The sequence below is a fragment of the Podarcis melisellensis genome, assembly GCF_964234715.1.
Source record: "Podarcis melisellensis genome assembly, chromosome: 16".
Taxonomy (NCBI): Eukaryota; Metazoa; Chordata; class Lepidosauria; order Squamata; family Lacertidae; genus Podarcis; species Podarcis melisellensis.
In genome coordinates, this window is record NC_138533.1 from 39,717,366 (window position 1) to 39,740,045 (window position 22,680).

The 22,680-nt window shown below is 45.2% G+C and overlaps 1 protein-coding gene across 5 annotated transcripts in view; it reads right to left on the minus strand.

Moving 5' to 3' along the window:
- SCARB1 (scavenger receptor class B member 1) overlaps positions 1-22,680 on the minus strand; it is a 53,368-nt gene that overhangs the window by 9,402 nt on the left and 21,286 nt on the right. For all 5 annotated transcript variants that reach the window (XM_081892810.1, XM_081892812.1, XM_081892814.1 and 2 more), the window contains exons 5-11: positions 21,829-21,924; positions 19,906-20,021; positions 17,885-18,051; positions 14,334-14,452; positions 5,146-5,219; positions 4,191-4,242; positions 690-836 (exon numbers count right to left, since the gene is read on the minus strand). In XM_081892810.1, coding sequence (XP_081748936.1) covers positions 690-836; positions 4,191-4,242; positions 5,146-5,219; positions 14,334-14,452; positions 17,885-18,051; positions 19,906-20,021; positions 21,829-21,924 — 771 coding nt within the window. The remainder of the gene's footprint in view (positions 1-689; positions 837-4,190; positions 4,243-5,145; positions 5,220-14,333; positions 14,453-17,884; positions 18,052-19,905; positions 20,022-21,828; positions 21,925-22,680) is intronic.

Here is a 22,680-nt window from a genome sequence, read left to right on the forward strand (position 1 = left end):
GTTCTTTTCAAACATCTCCCTCTAAGCTTTCTACAACAACTACCGGCACTTTCTGTTTCTTTGCCAGGTTACCTATTTCATTTTTAAAAGCAAAGCTTTCTACATACAGCTGAACTTCAAGAGTGACAGAATCACATCAGACAGCTGTTCAAGGAATGTACCACCTTCAGCAGCCGGTGCAGAAATAGCATCTTTGAATGCACACCATGTTAAATACAAGAAACCTCCCAACTTGTAGAAAACTAGTCTTTTGGGGGGGGGGATGTAAATATGACTTTTTCTTCTTCTTGCCATTCTACTTCCCATATTGGAAATGGGAATGAAAGCATTGCCCCCTCAGTTGGTGATGCAAATCCATCAAGAGTCACGCCATAGAGTTGTTGCAGATCGTACAGCCTGGCTCTGAGTTTTGGCCTTCCTTTATAAAATGTGAGAGGATAAAAAGGAAAGCCAAAACCTGCATTCTGAAACAAATATGAATTTTCCAGTTTGAAAGCAAGTCAATCATGGGATTTAAGGAGCAAAGATTTCAGGGGTTCAGTTTTGATTTGATTTATTATTTTATTGATGTTGTAATTATGCACCAATTTGGATTTTTGTCATAAACAGCTTAGTGCATATTTACATGGAAAAGTGAAATAATAATTTACATAATTCAATCGATAATAATGATGTCGTTTTATTCCTACCTTGCTCCTGAGCCCAAGAAGAGTTGCAGTCACAAGCAGTAAACCTCCCAGGGCAACCAGGATATACTGAGCATAGTTCAGCACCGCAGGGATAGTCACCATAAAGGTACGGTACATTGTGAATACATCACCTTCGATCTCTCCGCTCTGCGCAAAATGAAGAAATGGGTGTCCGTATTTTAAAATAAATAAGGTTATGAATAAACCTAATAAACCAAAGATAAAGAGCATAAAAAATACTGATACATCAGGCTGTAAGCAGCATAAGGTTGGACTTGTGGCTCCAAAACATTACAAAAAATACTCATTTCCCCATGAACTTGTTTGGCTGGTTTATATGTATTATTTTGTAATGTTAGCTTAATCACAGTTACTATGGACCAATATTTTTCAGTCTATTCATATACAGTAAGATATATACTCCCTCTGCCCCCAGTTTTTAGATATTATAAACAACAGCAGTTATAAGGTTGAGCACTAGTTCTTGATCATTTTCCAGAATGGCATCTTTTAGATAACCAAGCAGAAATATTTTAGGTTCCTAGCGTATATGATTTCCTAACATATCAGAGATATTCGCCTGAACAAATTTCTAGAATGCTTCTATTTGAGAAGAATTCCAAAAGATATGCTTTATTTGATCCACATATCCCAACATTTATCCAATCCTAATTTGTATATTAAATTCAATTTAAAAGGCATTACATACCATTGACAGAGGGTTTAAAAATAGTTCTCCTTTAGGTTTGCTGGAATTATATTAGAATGGAAATTGTCCCAAATAAAGTTCCATTGTTGCCTGGTTATTCTTTGATCCAAACCTCACACCCATTTTCTAACATATGTATCCTGTAAACCAAAGTTTACAGAATCTTGCAGAAGTTTACAGAATTATGCTTTTATCCAAATGAGAGATAAATAGAATTTCCAATTTCCCTCTTTCCTGACTTCCCCATATCAGAGAGGTCGCACCTCTAATTTGAAAATATTGGAAGAGGTTCTTATAGTAGCTAATACTGAGAGAAGAATTTCAAATTTAGATTCCCAATTCTTTACTTTAAAACACAGCATATATTTAAGCATATCTCTTTTTTATCAATTCTTCCACCTCCAACAGTGGATTTTCTTTAAAACATTCTTTTAACTTAGTCAATTTTGTTGTGTACCCTTTCTGCTACGTACTGTCATACCACCACTGGTTGGTTTTTTTAAAAAATACAGAGTTTTGGCTGCTACCCTAGGTGATTTTTTTCATTCCATATAAAATACTGTAGCATCTCTGTCTCAGGCTGAGACCCCATCTGTCCGCAGACTGTCTCACCAGAGTGGTGAATGCTCTAGTTATCTCTCGCTTGGACTACTGCAATGCGCTCTATGTGGGGCTGCCTTTGAAAGTGACCTGGAAACTACAACTAATCCAGAATGTGGCAGCTAGACTGGTGACCGGGAGTGGCCGCCGAGACCACATAACACCTGTCTTGAAAGATCTACATTGGCTCCTAGTATGTTTCCAAGCACAATTAAAAGTCTTGGTGCTGACCTTTAAAGCCCTAAATGGCCTTGGTCCAGTATACCTGAAGGAGCGTCTCCACCCCCATTGTCCAGCCCAGACACTTGAGGTCCAGCGCTGAAGGCCTTCTGGCGGTTCACTCACTGCGAGAAGCCAAGTTACAGGGAACCAGGAAGAGGGCCTTCTTGGTAGTGGCACCAGCCCTGTGAAACGCCCGCTCAAAAAGAAGAACTACTACCAGACTTTTAGAAAGCATCTGAAGGCAGCCCTGTTTAGGGAAGCTTTTAACATTTAACAGACCACTGTATTTTAATATTTTGTTGGAAGCCGCCCAGAGTGGGTGGGGACACCCAGCAAGATGGGCGGGGTATAAATTAGTAGTAGTAGTAGTATTTGTGGTAGTAGTAGTATTTTGACAGTATTTCAGATGGGACAACTAACGGAATGCTTAGTAGTATAATTACAATTTGGGGTAGGGTATTTTCCCACACCAAGAGATAGATTAGGAATTCTAGAATTCCAGTTCTTTCTCCAACTCACAAAATAGCTTTTGTTGATTAATCTTTACTATATCAGATTGGAAGGCTGAGCCAAAACTAAAAAAATGAATTTCAATAGGGACAAATGTCAGGTTCTTCATTTAAGTTGAGAATAACTACTTTTGCTGGCATCCGTCTGTCCTGCGAGACAATGGAGTGTGCCTCTGGGGGTGAAGCGCAAGCCTGTGTATGGAGTTCCTGGGCTGCCCGGACAACAAGATTCCCCCCTCAGCCTCACTGATGTGGTCCAAAGGAAAGTAGAGCAATACGTTAGGCACCAGTCTGGCTGCAGGTGTTGCCGGAAGGAGGTGTAGAAGGCATTATCCAACCCTGTGAGGGACTCCACCCAAGATTTTGTAGGGTTTACTCCTTAGCCTTTTCTTCTCCGAAAGATATCCCGCAAGGCAGCGGAGGTTTAGCATCAGTTTTTCTTCTCCTAGATGGGGTTGAAGACCCCCATCTGCCCCTCACTTCCCTCTACAGCAGAAACCGCCTTCTTGATCTTTGGATCCACTATTGGCCTCGTCTGCTCAATCTGCTGGAGCCTCTTTTCGCATGCAGGCAAAGTCCCTTACTCACTGAGGGTTTGAGACCCATTGTCTACCCTCACCTGGTATAGTTGGCCTGGCAAAGCCATTCCCGGAATGGGACTGCTGTCACTGGCTGACAACTTCTAGAGGAGCCACAGGTGATAAGCTGAGTGCAAGGTGGCGACCAAAGATAGACAAGCTACCCCAGAAGGCACACAATGTGTCTAATATAACACAGGGGACACCTGAATTGCCAGCAGTAGATGTGAAAAGTATCTAGGGAGTTAGCAAAAAAAGCTAATGCTACTCTAGGATGCTTAAAAGCTGACATGGATGGCGCCAGGCCTGCTTTCCTGTGGAGAGCATTAATTAAAGGGGGAGTCAGCATTGAAAAAGCCTGTTCTTGTGTTGCCACCCTCTTCAGAGGATGCACACAGGGCTCTGGCCCTGCTCCCCACCAGCAGGCGGCCCCTGGAAGGTGGCACAAGAGGAAAGGAGGCCTGGGGATTGGAAAAGGTCCCCCTGTCACACGCTGTAGTAGTGCTGGGCTCCAGGGTCTAGGCAGCATTTCCAAGGGTGGCCCCAGATTGGCAGGGAAGACAATGTTACATGCACATCAGCCTCTTTTGGTTCATTTTGCAGAGCCTAATCCAGACGGTATCAAAAGTGGCAAAAATAGTTGCATTCTCACAAAGGGGTGGGGTGGGGGAGCTTTTTCTAGAAGAGATTATTCTGGACAGAGGCGTGATTCATGGCAAAAAGATTTAAAACTTGAAGCCAAGTGTTGAATAAGCCATTACAAAATTGGCTTACGCAAGACCAACAAACGTTTAAACACCCCCACTTTTAAAAAATAAAAAATAAAAGAGGAAGTAACAGTGTTTGGCCTGATTCAGCCCACTGCAAGCTTCTCACAACTCACCTCTGAGAACCAAAGGAGAGGTAACACAACTGTCTTGATTGACCCTGTTTGCCTGAAAGATTAGGGGACAACAATGAGAATTGCAAGAACTTTTGATGGTGTGACCGCTGCTTCAACATTCCTTTCTGGATTTAGGGCCCAGCTGAATGTTCCATGCGAAGGCAGAGGTGGGAGGTCTCAGGCCCAGGGGCCAAATGCTTCCCTCCAGGCCTCTGTATTGGGTCCTTGGAGCTCTCCCTAGCCACATCCCTTTGCTGTATAGGCAAGCTATAGTTGATCTTATAGTTTTAAGGAAAATGCTCCTCCAGGCATTCATCCCTCCTTGAATGCTGTTACCTGGATGGAGCATGGCCTTGAACGGTGATTAATGCCTCTTGCTTGCATGAGTAGAGAGGGGAGGTGTGCGCTTGCATGCACGCATGCGCTCATCAAAACCTTTGGTTTTTTTGTAGAGCTCATTGGTGGGGAAGCTCAGACCAGGGAGCCAGATATGGCCCTGCGTGGCTTAAGAAGTTTTCCCAGGCCGCCCTCTCACTCCAGAAACACCCACAGTAACTGCTCTGCTTTTCACCTCAACTGTTTTTGCATGGCTGGAATATGGTCCCTGAATTCTGATAATGCCTCTTGCTTGTCTGGATGGAGGATACAGGGGTGGGTGTGCGTGTGCGTGGGTGTGTAAAAACTAGCCTAGTGTACACAGATAAAATTTACATTCACTGCTCTGTCCATTTCTGCCTCTGCTCTACACTGACATGTGGCCCTGGAAGGCTGCACAGATTGGAATGTGGCCCTCAGGCTGATAAATGTTATCCATCCTTGCGCTAACCTGATCTGGCCAAAGCTGGCTGAGGAAGGGGTGGATCTGGATGAGAAGAACAGCCAAGATGGAGAGAGCAGAGGGTCACAGGGTTGAGAACAAGCAGGCTCAGGGCACCTGGAGAACATTGCTACCTACCAGATGCCGGGGACTCTCTTCATGAAAAGATTCAGCTGCAACTTGATGGAGCAATTCATAGGAATGCCAGTCAACTGCATTAGGAGGAAAGAGATGGATGTTATCTTTTAAAAACTTTTCCCCCATTTAAGTACTTTTACACTGCTCTTCCAGGATTGACAGCCTAAAAAAATCAATTCACAGCAGCAGCAGCAGCACACAAAACCAAATGAAAGCCTTTTAAAAAAGCAATGAAATGAGATAGCAGCAGCAAAACACTAAGTCACTTTTTAAAAGAAGTCACAGTATAGCAAAATAAAAAGCAACCATCAAAAGTTTGATAAAGTCTTTATTTCCAGGGCTCTTGGTTTTATGGCTGGCACAACTGGCATGGAGTGAAGTGGGGGAGAAACACAACATGGCAGAAAGCACATCTACCCTAGATTCTAGCACTTGTAAAAACAAGAAAATCTATGAAGTCAGTCAGGCAGAGAGATACTGACTGGTCCAACATCACTCACTGAACTTCATAGCTGAGAACGAATTTGAGCTTCCCATCTTTGGTCCTCTACCCCACAGGCAGTGAATGTGCAGTGGCAGCCGCTGGCCACGGGGACCGGCAGGCTGAGAGGCAGGGAGCCCACCATTAGGTGGCGCCAAAGCTAATGATAGACAAAGCCTGCTATTCTACTTTTGTCCTAATCTTCCTCCCTGCGGAGTACAAGCGCAACACTTGGACTAAGCAGGAGGAAGCTAATAGGCTGTGCCTCCCTCTGCACTGGGTGGCAGGCAGGTGGGGGCCAGTTTGTGGGGCAGTGCCCCATTTGCCCTGATAGACCAGCCTCCACTGCCAATGTGGTGCCTTCCAGTTGTGAACTATTCTTCACATTGTTCCTGTCCATTGGTCATGCTTGCTGATGGGAGTTAGGAGCAGCTACATCACAGTGGCTCCAGGTATATCCCTCCCTTGTTTGGGAAGCATGGGCCAGAAATGAGGAGCCAACACTGAAAACGCCCCTCCCTGGCTGCCAGACATGTCACCTCTGACAGTGGGGACAGCCAGAGGAAAACTTCTGCCGCAGGACTGGCCAGGTTCATTGACCCAGAGTAGTCAAGACACAATTCAAACCCACCCCCCAAAAAAAATCATTTTATGCCTAGTAGTTATCTTGTTGAAGCAATATACCTCCTAGCACCAGCCACTAAATATCTTATCTCCTTAATTACAGTTACTTCGATAAAGTATTTATTGCTGTGGTGCTTGGTTTTATGGTTGACACAACCAGGGTGTGTGGCAGGGAGAAGCACAATTCTTTTTATTTCAATATGACACAAAGTACATATGCCTTAGGGACGCGGGTGGCGCTGTGGTCTAAACCACAGAGCCTAGGGCTTGCCAATCAGAAGGTCAGCAGTTTGAATTCCTCGGACTATAGAGCGAGATGAGCGTGCAACCTCAGAGTTGTCCGCAACTGGACCTAATGGTCAGGGGTACCTTTACCTTTTTTATATATGCCTTAGATTCCAGCACTCATAAAGATAAGAAAATCCAGCATGTCAAGGGAGGTGCTCCTGATGTTACAATGACACTCACCTGTGGCCCATCACCATGACTGTGGCTTGCAAAAGCTAGAGGGTTTGCAATGAAGCCAGTGGGTTGTACAAAATGTTAGTCCCACTCTGAGGAGCCCCACTGAAACTAAGGACCATGACTAAGGACCAGTTTGTTCATTGCAATGGGTATACGCCAAAGAAAACTCAGTTGGATTACCTCCCATGGATTACTCATTACCTCCATGGGTGAGCAAATTTCCCAAAGGCTTCTGGGATTTGCGTGGTGTTTTTCTCAGCTAGAACCCCAAGGGCCACCAACTCGCCAGGTGCAAAATGGCAGCCTGGAGGACAAGCCAGAAAGATGGCAGAAGGGGTAGAGTCAGTTGCCAGATGGACCCCAGGAGTCACACAGCAGCCTTGTTCATGTGACATGCTAAGCCAAACCATGACTTCACTGTGAATATGCTTCTTCCCCTCTCCATCTTCCAACCCTTCTCAGGTACCACGTATATAACCTGGTTTGTCATGTAACCCCAAATCATGGTTTGTTTCAGACAGGCTACAACCGATGAGTTAAGACCTAAGCTCAGCTTTTTTCAGGCTTAGTGTTCATGTGTTGTTTCATACTACTCAGGTTTGCACAACAAACTGCACATAAGCTACACAAACGCTTGTTTGTGCTACCCATGGGGTGGTGGAGGCACATTCACAATTAAGCCACGGTATAAAACAAACCATGGCTCAGTCTTGGGCCCGGTCTTATTCAACATCTTTATCAACGACTTGGATGATGGACTCAAGGGCATCCTGATCAAATTTGCAGATGACACCAAACTGGGAGGGGTGGCTAACACCCCAGAGGACAGGATCACACTTCAAAAAGACCTTGACAGATTAGAGAACTGGGCCAAAACAAACAAGATGAATTTTAACAGGGAGAAATGTAAAGTACTGCACTTGGGCAAAAATAATGAGAGGCACAAATACAAGATGGGTGACACCTGGCTTGAGAGCAGTACATGTGAAAAGGATCTAGGAGTCTTGGTTGACCACAAACTTGACATGAGCCAACAGTGTGACACAGCAGCTAAAAAAAGCCAATGCAATTCTGGGCTGCATCAATAGGAGTATAGCATCTAGATCAAAGGAAGTGATAGTGCCACTGTATTCTGCTCTGGTCAGACCTCACTTGGAGTACTGTGTCCAGTTCTGGGCACCACAGTTCAAGAAGGACACTGACAAACTGGAACGTGTCCAGAGGAGGGCAACCAAAATGGTCAAAGGCCTGGAAACGATGCCTTATGAGGAACAGCTAAGGGAGCTGGGCATGTTTAGCCTGGAGAAGAGGAGGTTAAGGGGTGATATGATAGCCATGTTCAAATATATAAAAGGATGTCACATAGAGGAGGGAGAAAGGTTGTTTTCTGCTGCTCCAGAGAAGCGGACACGGAGCAATGGATCCAAACTACAAGAAAGAAGATTCCACCTAAACATTAGGAAGAACTTCCTGACAGTAAGAGCTGTTCGACAGTGGAATTTGCTGCCAAGGAGTGTGGTGGAGTCTCCTTCTTTGGAGGTCTTTAAGGAGAGGCTTGACAACCATATGTCAGGAGTGCTCTGATGGTGTTTCCTGCTTGGCAGGGCATTGGACTCGATGGCCCTTGTGGTCTCTTCCAACTCTATGATTCTATGATTCTAGTTCAGTGTCCTAACCAGGCTAATTCTGATTAAGTACAGATTAAGGATGTAAATACAAAAACTGTCATAAAGAACTCATCAAAGACAACCTATTAATATTCCTATTCTACAGGTATGGAACAATGAGGAAGAGAGAGAAGAAATTAGTACAAGGTGAGCTATGCATACCCTCCTACATTTCTCCGATGAAAATAGATGTCCTAAGCAAAAACCATTCCAGGATCAAATCAGAAACCGGGAAGGCTTCTGTAAATCCGGGACTATCCCTGGAAAATAGGGACAGACCACTTGGAGGGTCTGTTGGAGCTAAGAGCATTTCTGAAACCTTTGCCAGCCTACTGCAAAAACCATCTAGACATCTACTTGTTGATCCTTGATGGACTCCCATAACTCTTCACACTCCCACTTCTGTCCAGGTATAAGAATTACCTGCTGTCAGGAGGAAGCTAGTGCTGGCATTTCTACCTGAGCTGCCTTGCAGATCTGCCTTCTTAAAGAGAAGAGTGATCAGTGACTCATATATGACAAGATGCCTCTCCCAAAGGCAACCTCCCTGACTCCATCAGGGCTTTTATTTAACTGAAATATTGCAGCACACTTAGCATACCTTGGCCAACATGCCTTGGGCCATTTTCCTTTTGAGGTGGGGCAACCAGAATGGTACACAGTGTTCCAGGTGTGGTTTCACAATCAATTTTTATAATGGCAGTTTGATAAAGCGCGTTCTCCTTCATGGAGAGCACATGTTGCGGTGGGGGCTAACAAGACACCCCACTGTTGCTGGGCGGGAAAAGAATGTTAGCCACCATTACAATTGGGTTCTATCTGTTGCTGGGGAGATTTATATGTTGCCATTTTGAGATTGACAGCCATAGCTTTTAAATACCCTGCGCGCAGCACTGAGCTTCCTCTTTTCACTGCGCGCATCGGATCACCCACCCTCCCTCCCTATGTTCAGGGTTGTTCGCGTGACCTTGCTATGCCTGTCATGGGATCATCTGCTTTGGGGGCAGGGGCCCGGTAGGAATTTTGTCCATTTGGCTGATTGGCTGGTGCCATTTGGTTTTTGCCTGCTGCATAGCAAATTGTCACAATTTGTAAGGGGCAAAGAAAACACAGGTCATTCACCAGAGGGTTTTTTTGTTATCTTGACACAAGATAACCAAAGAACACTATGGGCCATGCTGAATCAGACCAAAGTCCCCTGCTCCCCTTCCAGCATTCTATTCTCACAGCAGCCAACCAGATGCCAGGCACCGACAATTCATAGAATCATAGAACTGTAGAGTTTGGAGGGACCCTGAGGGTCATCTAGTCCAACCCCTTGCAATGCGGCAATCTTTTGCCCAACGTGGGGCTCAAACCCACCACCCTGAAGAGCCTCATGCTCTCCCAACTGAGTGAAGCCCCAAAGCAGGCCAAGAGCGCAACAGCACTCTCCTCACTTGCGCTCCCCAGCAACAACTACTTTTCTTTGTTGCTTATTAACGGCCTTCCACATCTGTCTCAACTGGTATCCAGAAGGATACCACCACAGACACCAGTGAACCGTCTCTGTAGCTAGAATCCCCTGAAAGCCTTATCTTCCAGGAGTTTGTCCAACCCCCTTCTAAAGTTGTCCAAGTCTGTGGCCATTATTAAATCTCTGTGATGCGCCGGGTGGAAATGTTTTTCCTTGTCCAGGTTTCAATATTCTTTCAAATAAAGAGCTGTCAACTTGTCCAGCTCTGGCTTGAAACACCCTCATTTAGGGCCCAATATATCATGCTGCCTGAGGAGGAACAGCAAAAGGGATGCCTAAATATTTTGGGATCTGAAGCAGACAATCCTGTGAAGTGCCTGCCCTTGGCAGTAGAATACAGCAGTCCATTAACTTATACGTAATTTACTGCCCCTCTGGAATTCGAAAACCAGCTGCTTGAGGCAACTGCTTCCCTCTGTCTAATGACAGGGCTGGCCCTGGCTGCTTTTATGCTGTTGTATATCCTGTTCTAAGTTAGCTATTTTTTACAATTGTATCCCTTTAGGGAAATCCCTTTGGGGTAGAACAAAAGAATATAAAGGGGCATACAAAATTATGTATTTGTTGGAAATACACATAAAAATACAACTTACTCGACTGTCACCACCCCTGGTCTTTCTAACCTGACAAAGAACACAAACCTGCCATTTTAGAGAACATGCTTGGAGTGCAGAAGGCCCAGGAAATAGCCCTTACCATTGGCTTTTCTGCAACTATGAGGTAACAATTGTTACGAGACAAAAATGCTATCTCAAGTGCCTTGGGGTGCAAAGTGTAATAAATCATTTAGTTTTTTTAAAAAATCAAACAACTTATCAGAAGCATGTTAAAAACAATCTTTCCTTTAATCTATATTATTATATTATTATATTAGTCCAGTGTAAAAGCTCAAAGATTAGGCTTAATGTAGTTCCACCAGAGACCTGCTATAGCTCTCTGAATATGCAGTTATGACAAAACTATACATTTAAAGCAGTATCATACCACTTTAAACAGCCATGGCTTCTCCCAAACGAGTTTACTAGGAAGAGGGATTGATTGTTCAATTACTCTGAGAATTGTCGCTCTGTGTGGGGAATAGGGGCCTCTTAACAGCTCTCACTAAACTCTATAAACTACAGTTTCCAGGATTCTGCGTTGCGGGGACAACCATGATTGTTTAAAGCAGACTACATTAAAATGTATAGTGCAGATGGGTCTTAGAGTAAAAGAAGGAAAGTAAAAATCTAGGATGTAAAATTGGAGACAATGTTTGCTGAATAAAGCACCATTCTTCTCAAGATCCAACATACCTGAGATGGTCTAATGCAATATCAAATTATGAGTAGGGGTATATTGCACTTTCATTTATTTATTGCGATGTTTATACTGCACCTTGCCTCTAGAGAGCGCGGGGGCAAACACAATTCTTACCCTCCCCATTTTGTCCTCAACAACCCTGTGAGGTAGGCTAGGCTGAGTGATATTGAGAGGCCCAGGGCTGCGTGGGGATTTGAACCCTGGTCCGGCAGGTCATGGGTTCAACACTGTAACCACCAGTAACATTGTCATTTCTTTGTGTTACTTTCTTTTTATGTGGAATTTTTATATTGTATTTTTAAAAACTTTTTCTTTTTTATGTTTAAAATACTCTTTTGTTCTTCTATTAATTATGTTGCTTTAAATGTGGGTCTTTACTGTATCACAGAACTGTAGAGGTAGAAGGGACCCTGAGGATCATCTAGTCCAACCCCCTGCATTACGGGAATACGCAGCTGGTCCATACAGGGATTGAACCTGCAACACTGGACTTATCAACAACATGTTCTAACCAACTAAGGTGATGTTCTAATTGATATTTTGAGCTAGATTATATACTTCTTAGAGGTTGGGGTTGTTGTTTTTTTGGAAATGTGAAGCAGTCCAAAGGAGCCCAGACCTCCTAATCCTCAGATCCTTTGGGAGAGGCTCTTCGGCCTCGTGTGACCTGCTGGGCAAAAGGAAAGCTGGTTTGTTTTTGTTTTTTTGCTTCTGTTTGAATTTGTGTGTTCAGGCCATTTTAGTTTCTTTTCAAGTGAGAGATGGCTGATGTAATTATTTTGTGTACAACATGTAGCTGTGTTTGTGTTGCGATTGTTCTGTTACTTATAAAAATAAAACATAAAAATGATTTAAATAATAACTTAAGCTAGTTTCATAAAACTAAATAAAACTATTGTCCTCTCTCTCTCTCTCTCTCTCTCTCTCTCTCTCTCTCTCTCTCTCTCTCTCTCTGTGTTTTTAAAATTGTGTTGCACGTAACAGATTTTGTGTTGCAACTGTTTCCCCACTTAGGAAGATGTTTAGGAGGTTTTTTATTGGTTTGTTTTTAACTGTAATCTCTCATCTACACATTTACTGTTCCAGTTCTCTCCTAACCATCTTATTGCAACACTGGGTGAAATTAAAAATGCTATCACCTTGGTTGCCAAGTAACATTGACAAAGCTGAGTTGCACCATTAGTCCCAGGAAGGGGGGGCTGTGTTCCTCCAGGCGCTGCAACACTCCAGCTGCAACTCCCATCATCCCTGCTGCTTGGCCATAATGCCTTGGACTGATGGGAGATGGAGTCCAACAACAAAATACACATTTTGCATGCACCATGTACACCAGGTGTCAGGAACCTGCCGCTCTCCAGATGCTGCTGAACTACAACTCCCCTCATCCCTGGCCTCTGGCATTGTTGGCTGAGGCTGAGGAGAGGTGGAGTACAACAACATCTGGAAGCTGTAAGTGCTCCATCCATGTGCCTTTGAAAGCTCCTGGCCATCATAGGCCATCCTGAGTCTGATGGACTACCTGCCATAGTGCTGTCAGCCAAGGAAGGTCCAGAGGGAAGAATTAACTCTTTATTCTCAAAAGTACACTTACACGTTAGGACAAGGTACGTCCCTCAATCCTTCGTCCCTCAGCTATTCCTAGGTGTGCACCCAGTGAGGCGTCTCCTGTCTTTGATTCTCTTCTCCTGGCTGTTACAAGCTCCCCCAGATCACTGCTCCCTTCTTCCAAGTCAGTCTCCAACCCCCTTTATCCTCCTTATCCAGCCTCCACTCATCAGGGTCCAGCCAGTCCCTGACACTACCTGACGTCCCTTTAACTCAAGAGTAGGGAACCTTTGGCTGTCAAAGTGTTGCTAAACACATGCCCTAGGAAGCATGGCCGATGTCTAGGGGTGATGGGAGTTGTAGTTGAGCAATATCTGAAGGACCAAAGGTTCCCCATACTTGTTTTGGCTGGACATGCCAAGAAAGCTACAGGTTGGATGACTGCAATGTTCAAACCTCTGCCAAGAGGAAGAAAGCAATTCTTGCTTTGTCTGCCACAGATCTTTCTTCCGCTACCCCGTATCGCCACATGCCTCACCTTCAGGTGTCCTGCCCACACTCCCACAAGGAGACAGAGCCAGCCCCCACCATTTGAGACAAATCACTGCACTAATTGATTTATGATTTTAAAGCTACCTTAATCAGTGCAATAATAAAGAATATCCTTGTACTATGGAATCCATGGCAAGCCATATGCCGCAAACAGATGACAGACACGGAGAGCAGATTAGATATAGGTGCAAGCAGGCGAGATTGTAAAACTGCCTTCTACAGATCAAGGAAAGGCTGTTGGGTTTGTACCAAGAGTAACTTCCCAGTTCAATTTCAAAAGAACAGAAAATACAGAAGTTACGTTCATGACTATTGGAATAGCATATTTGTTTCAACTTTTCCATTTGTAATTGTTGTAACCTGCCTGCTGGTGAAGGGTGGGTGGTAGCGGTAGCAATAATCATCATAAAAATAACCCTGGTCCACCCATGTAGTACAATGTGATGGTAAATGGACTGTATCACTGCATATGTGGACATTTGAAAACGTGAACACCGCGCTCCCTCCTTGCATGTAGAAAACTAGAACTGCAGGAAGAAAGTCAGGCTAGAATTCCTCACCCCCACCAATGTTGCTAATTTTCTACTTACAGACCATTATGTTTAACAGGATGGTGCATTGAAAGCATGGTATCCCTCCTCGCCTCCCCATAATCTAAAGTGATGCAATCTACTCTTCCATTCAACAGGCCATATTTGTGGGTCACAGATAAGGGTCCTCATTGTGCTGATAAAATATTACTGTAATCAAGAGGCAACCAGAAGGTTTACATCTAAGAGCCTGATAACGTTAAATACAGCAGGGTTTGCAAGTGTCATTTCCCAAGCCCAATCTAGTTCTAGTAAAATGAGAGAGGGAGAAAAACTTCCCTCTGTCCACCTTCTCCACATCGTACATCATTTTATACACCTCTATCACGCCTCCTCTGACTTGCCTGTTCTCTAACCTAAAAAGCCCCCCCTCCCGGTTCCATCACCACAGTGACACCCACTAAACAAGCAAGAAAGCATCAGAGTTAGTGGATGAATGGTTCACTCACAGAGTGCAGATCCACAAAAAGCCCGTGCTTCTCTTCGTTGGGATGCAAGCCATCCACTGTCTCTAACAGTTCTGGGTCAGCATTCAGGAAGTGTGGGTGGGACATGAATACTGGGGCATCTAGAGAAGAAGCAGCAAAGAAAAGCAGATGAAAACAAAGCTGTTTGAGGCATAGAATCATCTCGCTACCTGTACTCATCCCTGATCCTGTGATTTTTTTTAATTTTTAGCCTTTGGAATATTTCAGCCAGGAACTTGACATGATGAACAGTATTTCACACCCTTTATGATCATGAAGATTAGAAACGTCACTTAAAAAACAATCACAACAATTGATCTTCTGCATGCAAAGCTGCAGGACGGAGATTGTGTGACACGCAAGTGGGTGGAAAAAATATATGATTTTGCAGACAAACAAACATCAGACATTACTGTGAATAGCATCTTCTGTGCCGAATGCAAGCCTTGACCACAGCAAAAAAGTGCCAAAAATCATATTTGGAGAGCAAATACAGAGAGACTATGTTTTTAGAGCAGTGGGGGCCTTCAGGAAGACAACATAAAATGTAGGAGCAGCCCTGTGGATTCACACCAAAGGTAAATTCCAGTCCAGCAAACTCTTTTCACAGCAGGGCCATCTGGTGCCCCTGCGTTCTGCCTGTAGGCTTCCCAGAGGCAACAGCCTTCACTGCATTCAATATAAAGGTAAAGGGACCCCTGACCATCAGGTCCAGTCATGACCGACTCTGGGGTTGCGGCGCTCATCTCGCTTTATTGGCCGAGAGAGCCGGCGTACAGCTTCCGGGTCATGTGGCCAGCAGGACTAAGCCGCTTCTGGCGAACCAGAGCAGCGCACAGAAACACCATTTACCTTCCCGCCGAAGCTGTACCTATTTATCTACTTGCACGTTGACGTACTTTCAAACTGCTAGGTTGGCAGGAGCAGGGAGCAACGGGAGCTCACCCCGTCGTGGGGATTCGAACCGCCAACCTTCTGATCAGCAAGCTCTAGGCTCTGTGGTTTAACCCACAGCATTCAATATAGCCCTTGCATTCAATACGGATTGCAGCTTTTCCTCCCTGGGGCTGAGCTGGGGCTGGTTTTCCAAGGATGAAGCAAAAGCTGGCTGTGGACAGCAACTTCATTACCAATTCCTGGAGCAGCCCCCTCCCCTGCCCCCATTTTAAAGGAAAATAAATGTATAAGCAAATAAAAAATGCAAGCAGACATTTGCTTAAAAGGAAACGATTCACCTGAAGCATGAGTGAGGACCAAGACTCAACAGCTGAAAAAACACATTCTTTGCACACCTATACATCAGTCCTGAAACTGTAAAGCCACAAATTTCAGAATCCCACACACTACAGGGGGTCTCTGTATTACATACTCTTTAACCAACTTGGCACCTAACACAGCTGGACTGGGCCACTTCTTAACGGCAGCTTGAAAATACTTGTCCTAATTCTGAAGAGCATTACAGATTAGGGTAAATAATGGGTGATATTTCCAAGAGAGAGGCTGTGAATGGAAAGCCACTGATTAACACAAGTTAACCAAAGATCCATGAACACACAAACACAAAAAACCCACCATCCAGATTAGGCTACCAGTATGAATTGTGCAAATGAGAAATGTATTTTCCTTCTGCTAGCTAAGGCAAAAGTGCCAACAAAAGACACTCTTGGCCCCTGGAAACCTCATTCTGACATACATGGGGTCGGACCCGAGGTCATCCATCTTGTTCAGAACAGTCTACCACTGACTGGCAGAGGTTCTCCAGGGTTTCAGGCAGGAGACATTCCTAGCTCTGCCTCAAGGCACTGTGGACTGAATGTGGGGCCATCTGCATGGAAAGCAGAAGCTCTGGCACTCAGCCACCGCCTTTTCTCATGAGACTGCTCCCACAAGAAGCAGAGATGGCCACCAAGTTTGATGGCTTAAAAGGAGGACTAGCTAGCTGGCTATGATGACTAACTCAACTGTTGGAGGCCGAATGCCTCTGAGGGCCAGTGGCTGGTGGGAGGCTCAAGGGGGGAGATTATTTCTATAGGCATCTGATAGCTAATGCTGTTCTAGGCTGCATCAACAGAAGTCTAGTGTCCAGATCAAGGGAAGACATAGTACCACTTTATTCTGCCTTGGTCAGACTACACTTGGAGTCATTTGTCCAATTCTGGGCACCACAATTCAAAGAGGATATTGACTAGCTGGAATGTGTGCAAAGGAGGGCAACCAAGATGATAAATGGTCTCAAGAGTAGCAGTTGAGGGAATTGGGTATGTTTAGCCCGGTAAGGAGGAGACTGAGAGGAGATATGATAGCCATCTTCAAATATCTGAATGGGTGTCAGATGGAAGATGCAGCAAGCTTGTTTTTTTTGCTTCAGAGGATAGGATTCAAATCACTGGATTCAAGTTACAAATAAACATCACAAAGAACTTTCTGACAGTAGGAGCTGTTTCATAGTGGAACGGATTCCCTCAGGGGGTTGTGGACTCTCCTTTCTTGAAAGTTTTTAAGCAGAGGTTGGATGGCCACTGGTCATGGATGCTTTAGTTGAGATTCCTGCATTGCAGGGGGTTGGACTAGATGACCCCTGGGGTCTCTTCCAACTCTATGATTCTGTTACTGGACACTCTGAGAACAGAATGCTGGATTAGATGTGACATTGGCTGGCCCAGCAGGCTCTTCTTATATCCTGCCCTTTCTCCAAGGTATTCATGGTGGCAAATATGGCTTCTTCCACTGCAATTTATTTTAACAGCCCCATGGAGGTGAGTTAGGCCGAGAGAGAGAGTAGCCCAAAGTCAGCCTCTGAGCCTGTATGTCCCCAAGAGGTGCTAACAATTATACGACACTGAGAGAACACGTCCGCACAATGAAGTCTGCCCAACAGCATTTTACGTATTACACAATCCCCACAGAGAACAGCATTGCCATTGTTCTCTCCCATAACAGTTTGTGATATTGAGCATTTTGTAAGGCAGAGGAACAATCCAAGTTTTCATCTTACAGGAAGCTGCTGTTGCACTCACTTGGCTTTTGTAAACTGCTCTGGGGATTTTATTGCAACCAAATCTTGGGAAATAAATTATATACAAATGTTAGGGGTTCAAACCCTGGCAACTCCACTTAAGAAATCTAGGGCAGGAGGGCTAGAAAAGGAGTCTGGCCGAGATGAATGGGCAAAACGAACTCTGAGCTAGATTGGCAATGCGTCCAGTTCCACATCAGGCAGGCTTTCCACATTCATGTGAGAGGCTATGGCAGCTGTCTCCCAACCTAGCACCCTCTAGCTGTTGCTGAACTACAACTCCCATCAACCCTGACTGCTGGCCATACTAGAAAGGGCTGGTGGGAGTTGGAATCCCCCAAACACCTGGTGAGAACCAGGCTAGCAAAGGTTGGGTTATAGTACCAGATTTTCCTGCAAAACAAACAGCAACAGAACAATGAAAGAGATGTCTAAACACTTCTAGCCCCCCAACCCAACAAATTGGACAACACGGATGACTGCTGGGGGCAGGGACCAAAATACTTATTAGACGTACTTAATTGACAGCTGCTGACATTCTGGATTCCAGACTGGCGGCACGGACAGAAGCCTTCGTTGGGAGGATAGTCTGTACCATTGTCAAACAAGTTCTTTGGAGCCACGTAACGCAGCGTTGGTATTCCCTTGAAGTCTCCGGATCTACTGTAGTTTAATTTAATGGACCTGAAAACAGGGGTTTCAAGAGGTGAGGGGCATCCAAGCACCAGAAGACATACTTCAGAGATGAAAGTTGAATACGTTGAGGCCCACTGCAGCATCTGCTGAAACGGGTCCCTTTGTACAGCTTTCTAGTACTATCTATCTGCCACTTTTGAACAGAAGTGAGTCATGGTGTCTGGTGCCCATTTGGACTGGTAGGACTGATAAGGCGGAGGTCAGAGAAGCTCACAGGAAGTGGAGCCAAAGCCAATGCAGGCAGAACTAACAAATTCTAGTTTTGTCTGACACACACACACACCATTTCTCCCCTCTTACTTCATGTTAGATGTTTTGGTATTAGTGATGTAAACTCTAAAGAATCAGACAAATGGGAACAGAATAAATAATCATATAATAAATATATAAATAAATGCAATGAATGTAATAAATAAAGTGCTTTATGTTCAAAAATAAAGAGAGCAAAAAACTACAAAAACAGTACTTTGAACTGTGCCTGTAAACAAGCTAGAATGCTGAGTCATTTATTTTTGTAGAGACAGCCAACCAAGCTTCTAGGATGTTGGTCCGTCCCATACAGAGCAGCCCCTAATAGGCCACTGGGAATACCAAGAATCCAGTTTCAACATCCTCAATGGACTGCACCTGATTCAACCGTTCACACAGGAGCAGCCTTTTCTGAGAGCAGCTGCAAGAGGGACACTGCCAGGTAGGAGCAGGGACTGTACCTTCTCCTGTGTGAGACTACAGCCTCATCAAAGGATTTCCTCCCCAAAAAGCAAACCCTGAAAGAACACGCTGACCTCATATTTCGGCCAGGAGATGTTTCCATGCCTCTGCTTCCCAGCAGAGACTCCGACTTAGCCAACTTTTCCCATGGGCAGCTGCTGACAGGCCTAAAGCCCATTTGCGGATGATTCAAGGCATGTTTTTAATCACTTTCTGCCTTTTTGGAGAGCGTCAAGTTCTGCAATTATGTATGTATTCACCCAGTGCCCAGAGCAGTAAGGGTACATCAAGATTGGGGCAGCCAGTGGGTGAGGCAAGGTGAAGCCATTTGCCTCAGATGGTGACTCCAATCCCCACCATGCTGCCAACGCAGTGCTGTTGCCCTTGCCACTGCTGCTGCGTCATGGTAGCAGCACAGGTGCGGCTGCAGGTGAGGGTACAGTTGCGATGACAAGGCTTGTGGCAGAGAGGGCACACTGGGGGCTGGGGGCAGCAGCAGCTGGGCAGCAGCAGGGCATTTTAACTACAGCAGCAAAATGTCTCGAGCCAGTCCTGATCAGGATATATATTCTAAACAAGCCAGAGGCAGGGATCCTGCACCAGAAGCCTCAAGTCAGCCTCTGCACTGCTTCCTCTAAAAGGGGGAAAGTGGGGGGGGGGTGAGAGAGATTATAAGATATAATACAGAGATGGAGGATGAAACTCAAGCAGACTAGAGGTGGGTGCAAGGGAGTGTCAGGCGCCCGCAAAAAATAAGCAAGCTTTGGTCTCTGTCAACTGAAAAACACTGCAATGTGCCTGCACTGACTGGGAGTGGCTCTCCAGGCTGGGTCTTTTCCAGGCCTACCAAGAGATGCCAGGGGCCTTCTGCATGCATAGCAGGTGCTCTCCCACTGAGTCATGGCCTGTCCTCTTGACAAGTCTATCTACTGAGCTCAGGATAGAATGCAGATTCCTATGCTTCCAGTTTAGAACTGGGGGGGGGGGGATCCTGTGGCTTTCCAGGTGGACAACAGCTCCCATAATCTCCAAGGCCTGGCTTTGCTGGCTGGAGCTGATGTGGAGTCCAGCAATACCTGGAGGCGTATGCACTGTCCCTGCTGGGCAAGCAGGGATTTATTCTCAGCTTACCTGCAGGCATCAGGGCTGTACAATTCCACAGGTGAGGAAGGGGTCATAAATGGAGGCCAGATCTGTCCAGATGTTCCATTGATCATGTTGCATTGATCAGAGTTCCAGTAGGACACCTAGAGGGAAAATGGATCCCTAAGAATAGCCAGAAGCTGGGCTGAGTCTAGCAAGAAACCCTCCCTGCCAAACAGGTTAAGCCTGGCTTTCATTACAAACCATGGCCTCGTCTTCCCCATCCCCAATCCTGAGGGATTCTCCAGACCTTTCTGCCACACAACCTTTCCTTTAATTCAGTTACACAACTTGATTTGAAACTTTCCTTGCCATTCACAAACTGTACCAGGAAACTCTTCCGAGGTCTGAATCACTAGGAAGCAAAAGGTCTCTGATTAAAAGTACCATACAAAAGCTGTAAAAAAAAGAGTGCAGAATTTTTTTTCTTAGCTTGTGTAAAACTAAAGCAGCCAATCTCAAGTTATCTGAGCTGAATACATCCATTTAAGAACCTGCAGTCTTATCAATGTGGAAGGCACCCTTTTCAGATTGTGCAAAGGACTTAAATCTATTATTTGACATGGGCCAAAACATCTTGACTGCATAGGAGGATCTGAATGGGTTGATTCTGTCTGCCTTTAAAAGAGAGACACTTACCTGGCCACATGGCTCACTGAACACACAAATAGGACTTGTGTCTGAGATGATTTCCAGAGGATTGTGTTGCACAAAGCACTGTTATATTTTTATATTAAAAAATGCAGACCCTCTTCACTTGTATAGTTTATACCAGGGTGGGGAACCTCCAGCCCAAGGGCCAAACGCAGCCCTCCAGACTTCTCCATTTGGCCCCTGCAACTCCTCCCCTTTCCCCAAGCCTCACTGGCTCCACTTCACACCACAAGTACATTAGATTGGCTAGGATGCATCTTTGAACTCTGATTAATGACTCTTTTTAGTCCGGACGGAGGATAGAGAGGGGTGTGTGAGTATATTGTGCAGAAACTAGCCTACTGTGCAAAGGTATAATTGACCATAAAGTAAGCCCACAACTTATACAGGGCTTATGTTCCGAGGATTGCGCCTAAAGCCAAAAATATGTACAGTGGTACCTCTGGATTCGTTCCGGAGGTCCGTTCTTAACCTGAAACTGTTCTTAACCTGAAGCACCACTTTAGCTAATGGGGCCCCCCGCTGCTGCCATGCCGCCACCGCACAATTTTTGTTCTCATCCTGAAGCAAAGTTCTTAACCTGAAGCACTCTGGGTTAGCGAAGTCTGTAACCTGAAGCGTATGTAACCTGAAGTGTATGTAATCCGAGGTACCACTGTATAGTCAAAACACATTGGGTTCAATGGCAGGTGGGATTGCCAAAGTCATTTCTCCTGGAACTCCACCACCTTTCCACTATCTTTTAATCAATCAATTAATTAATTAATGGTCATGCACGTAAAGCTGAATGTCCACAAGTTAAGAATGTGCTTAAATTGCAGCTTCCGTTTCTGCCCCGGCCCGTCATTGCCATGTGGTCCCTGGAAGGCTTCCCAGAGGGGAATGTGGCCCTCGGGGTGAAAAAGGCTCCTCACACTTGGATTACAGCAACCGAAGAATTCAACTTTTTCTTGTGGCTGAATCTGAGCTGTCTCCATGGACGTTTTTTATTCCCAACATGTGATGCACATGGGAGCAGGTGAGATTACAAAAGGAAAAAAATGAAGGAATCAATGGCTAATCCTATGCTGTGCCAAGTCTTCCACATTAAAAGAAGACTCTGTTATGAGTTGATGGGGCAGCAAACAGCGCTGGGAAGACAAAGGCAGAGCCAAAACATCTTGACTGCATAGGAGGATGTGAATGGGTTGATTCTGTCTGCCTTTAAAGAGAGACAATGGAAGAGGAGTTTCCACAAAGAGAGCAGTTTGCAGTTACCTCTTTCAGTCCATTCCAAGAATCTATCATATGGACTCTGCTGATGTTCTTCATGCCTGTGTACACCGTGAACAGCCCTGTATTTGAATTATTGAACTGCAGTGGAAGAGAAGATATATTATTAACATGCCTTGCTCACGTGCTTTTCAGAAGGGTTGGGGTTAGGGAAATCAGGGGGCAGAGAACAGGGAGGAAGGCCACTTCATACCTTGCCCTCTTAAGAAGGGTTTGCAAGGAAGGTTGGCCATAGCTCAGAGGTAGAGTATATGCTGCACCTCAGAGCCTTGAATAAAGGTACAAATCCCTGACACCACCAGCAAAAACGATTTCAGGTTGCTGGGCTGGGCGAGATCTTGACCTTAGGCCTTGACAGTATCATTATCATTACATTTACACTCCACATTTCCTCTCCATTTTGCCCTCACAGCAATCCTGTAACCCAGGTTAGGCTGAGATATGGCGAATGGCCCAAGGTCACCCAGTGAGCTTCATGGCTGAGCAGGGATTTGAGCTTCAGTCTCCAAGGTGCGAGCGCGACACTCTAGCTGCTCTGCCACACTAGCACCCAGTTTGGATGATGCCTCTGTGAACAGAGCAGCCTTCCCCAATCTGGTGCCTTCTAGACATTTTGACCTCATTTCCCAAGGTTGGCCATGCTGCCTGGGGTGGACGGTAACTGCTATCCAACATCTGGCAGGCACCACTTTGAGGAAACTGGAAGAAACACTGCTAAGCTGGATGCACCAAAAGTCTGATTCTGTACCAGGCACCCTAGACGGAAACATTGAACCAGTCACCGCATTGTTGCCACTGATACACGCCATAGCAGCCAACAGAAGGCGTAGTAGCCAG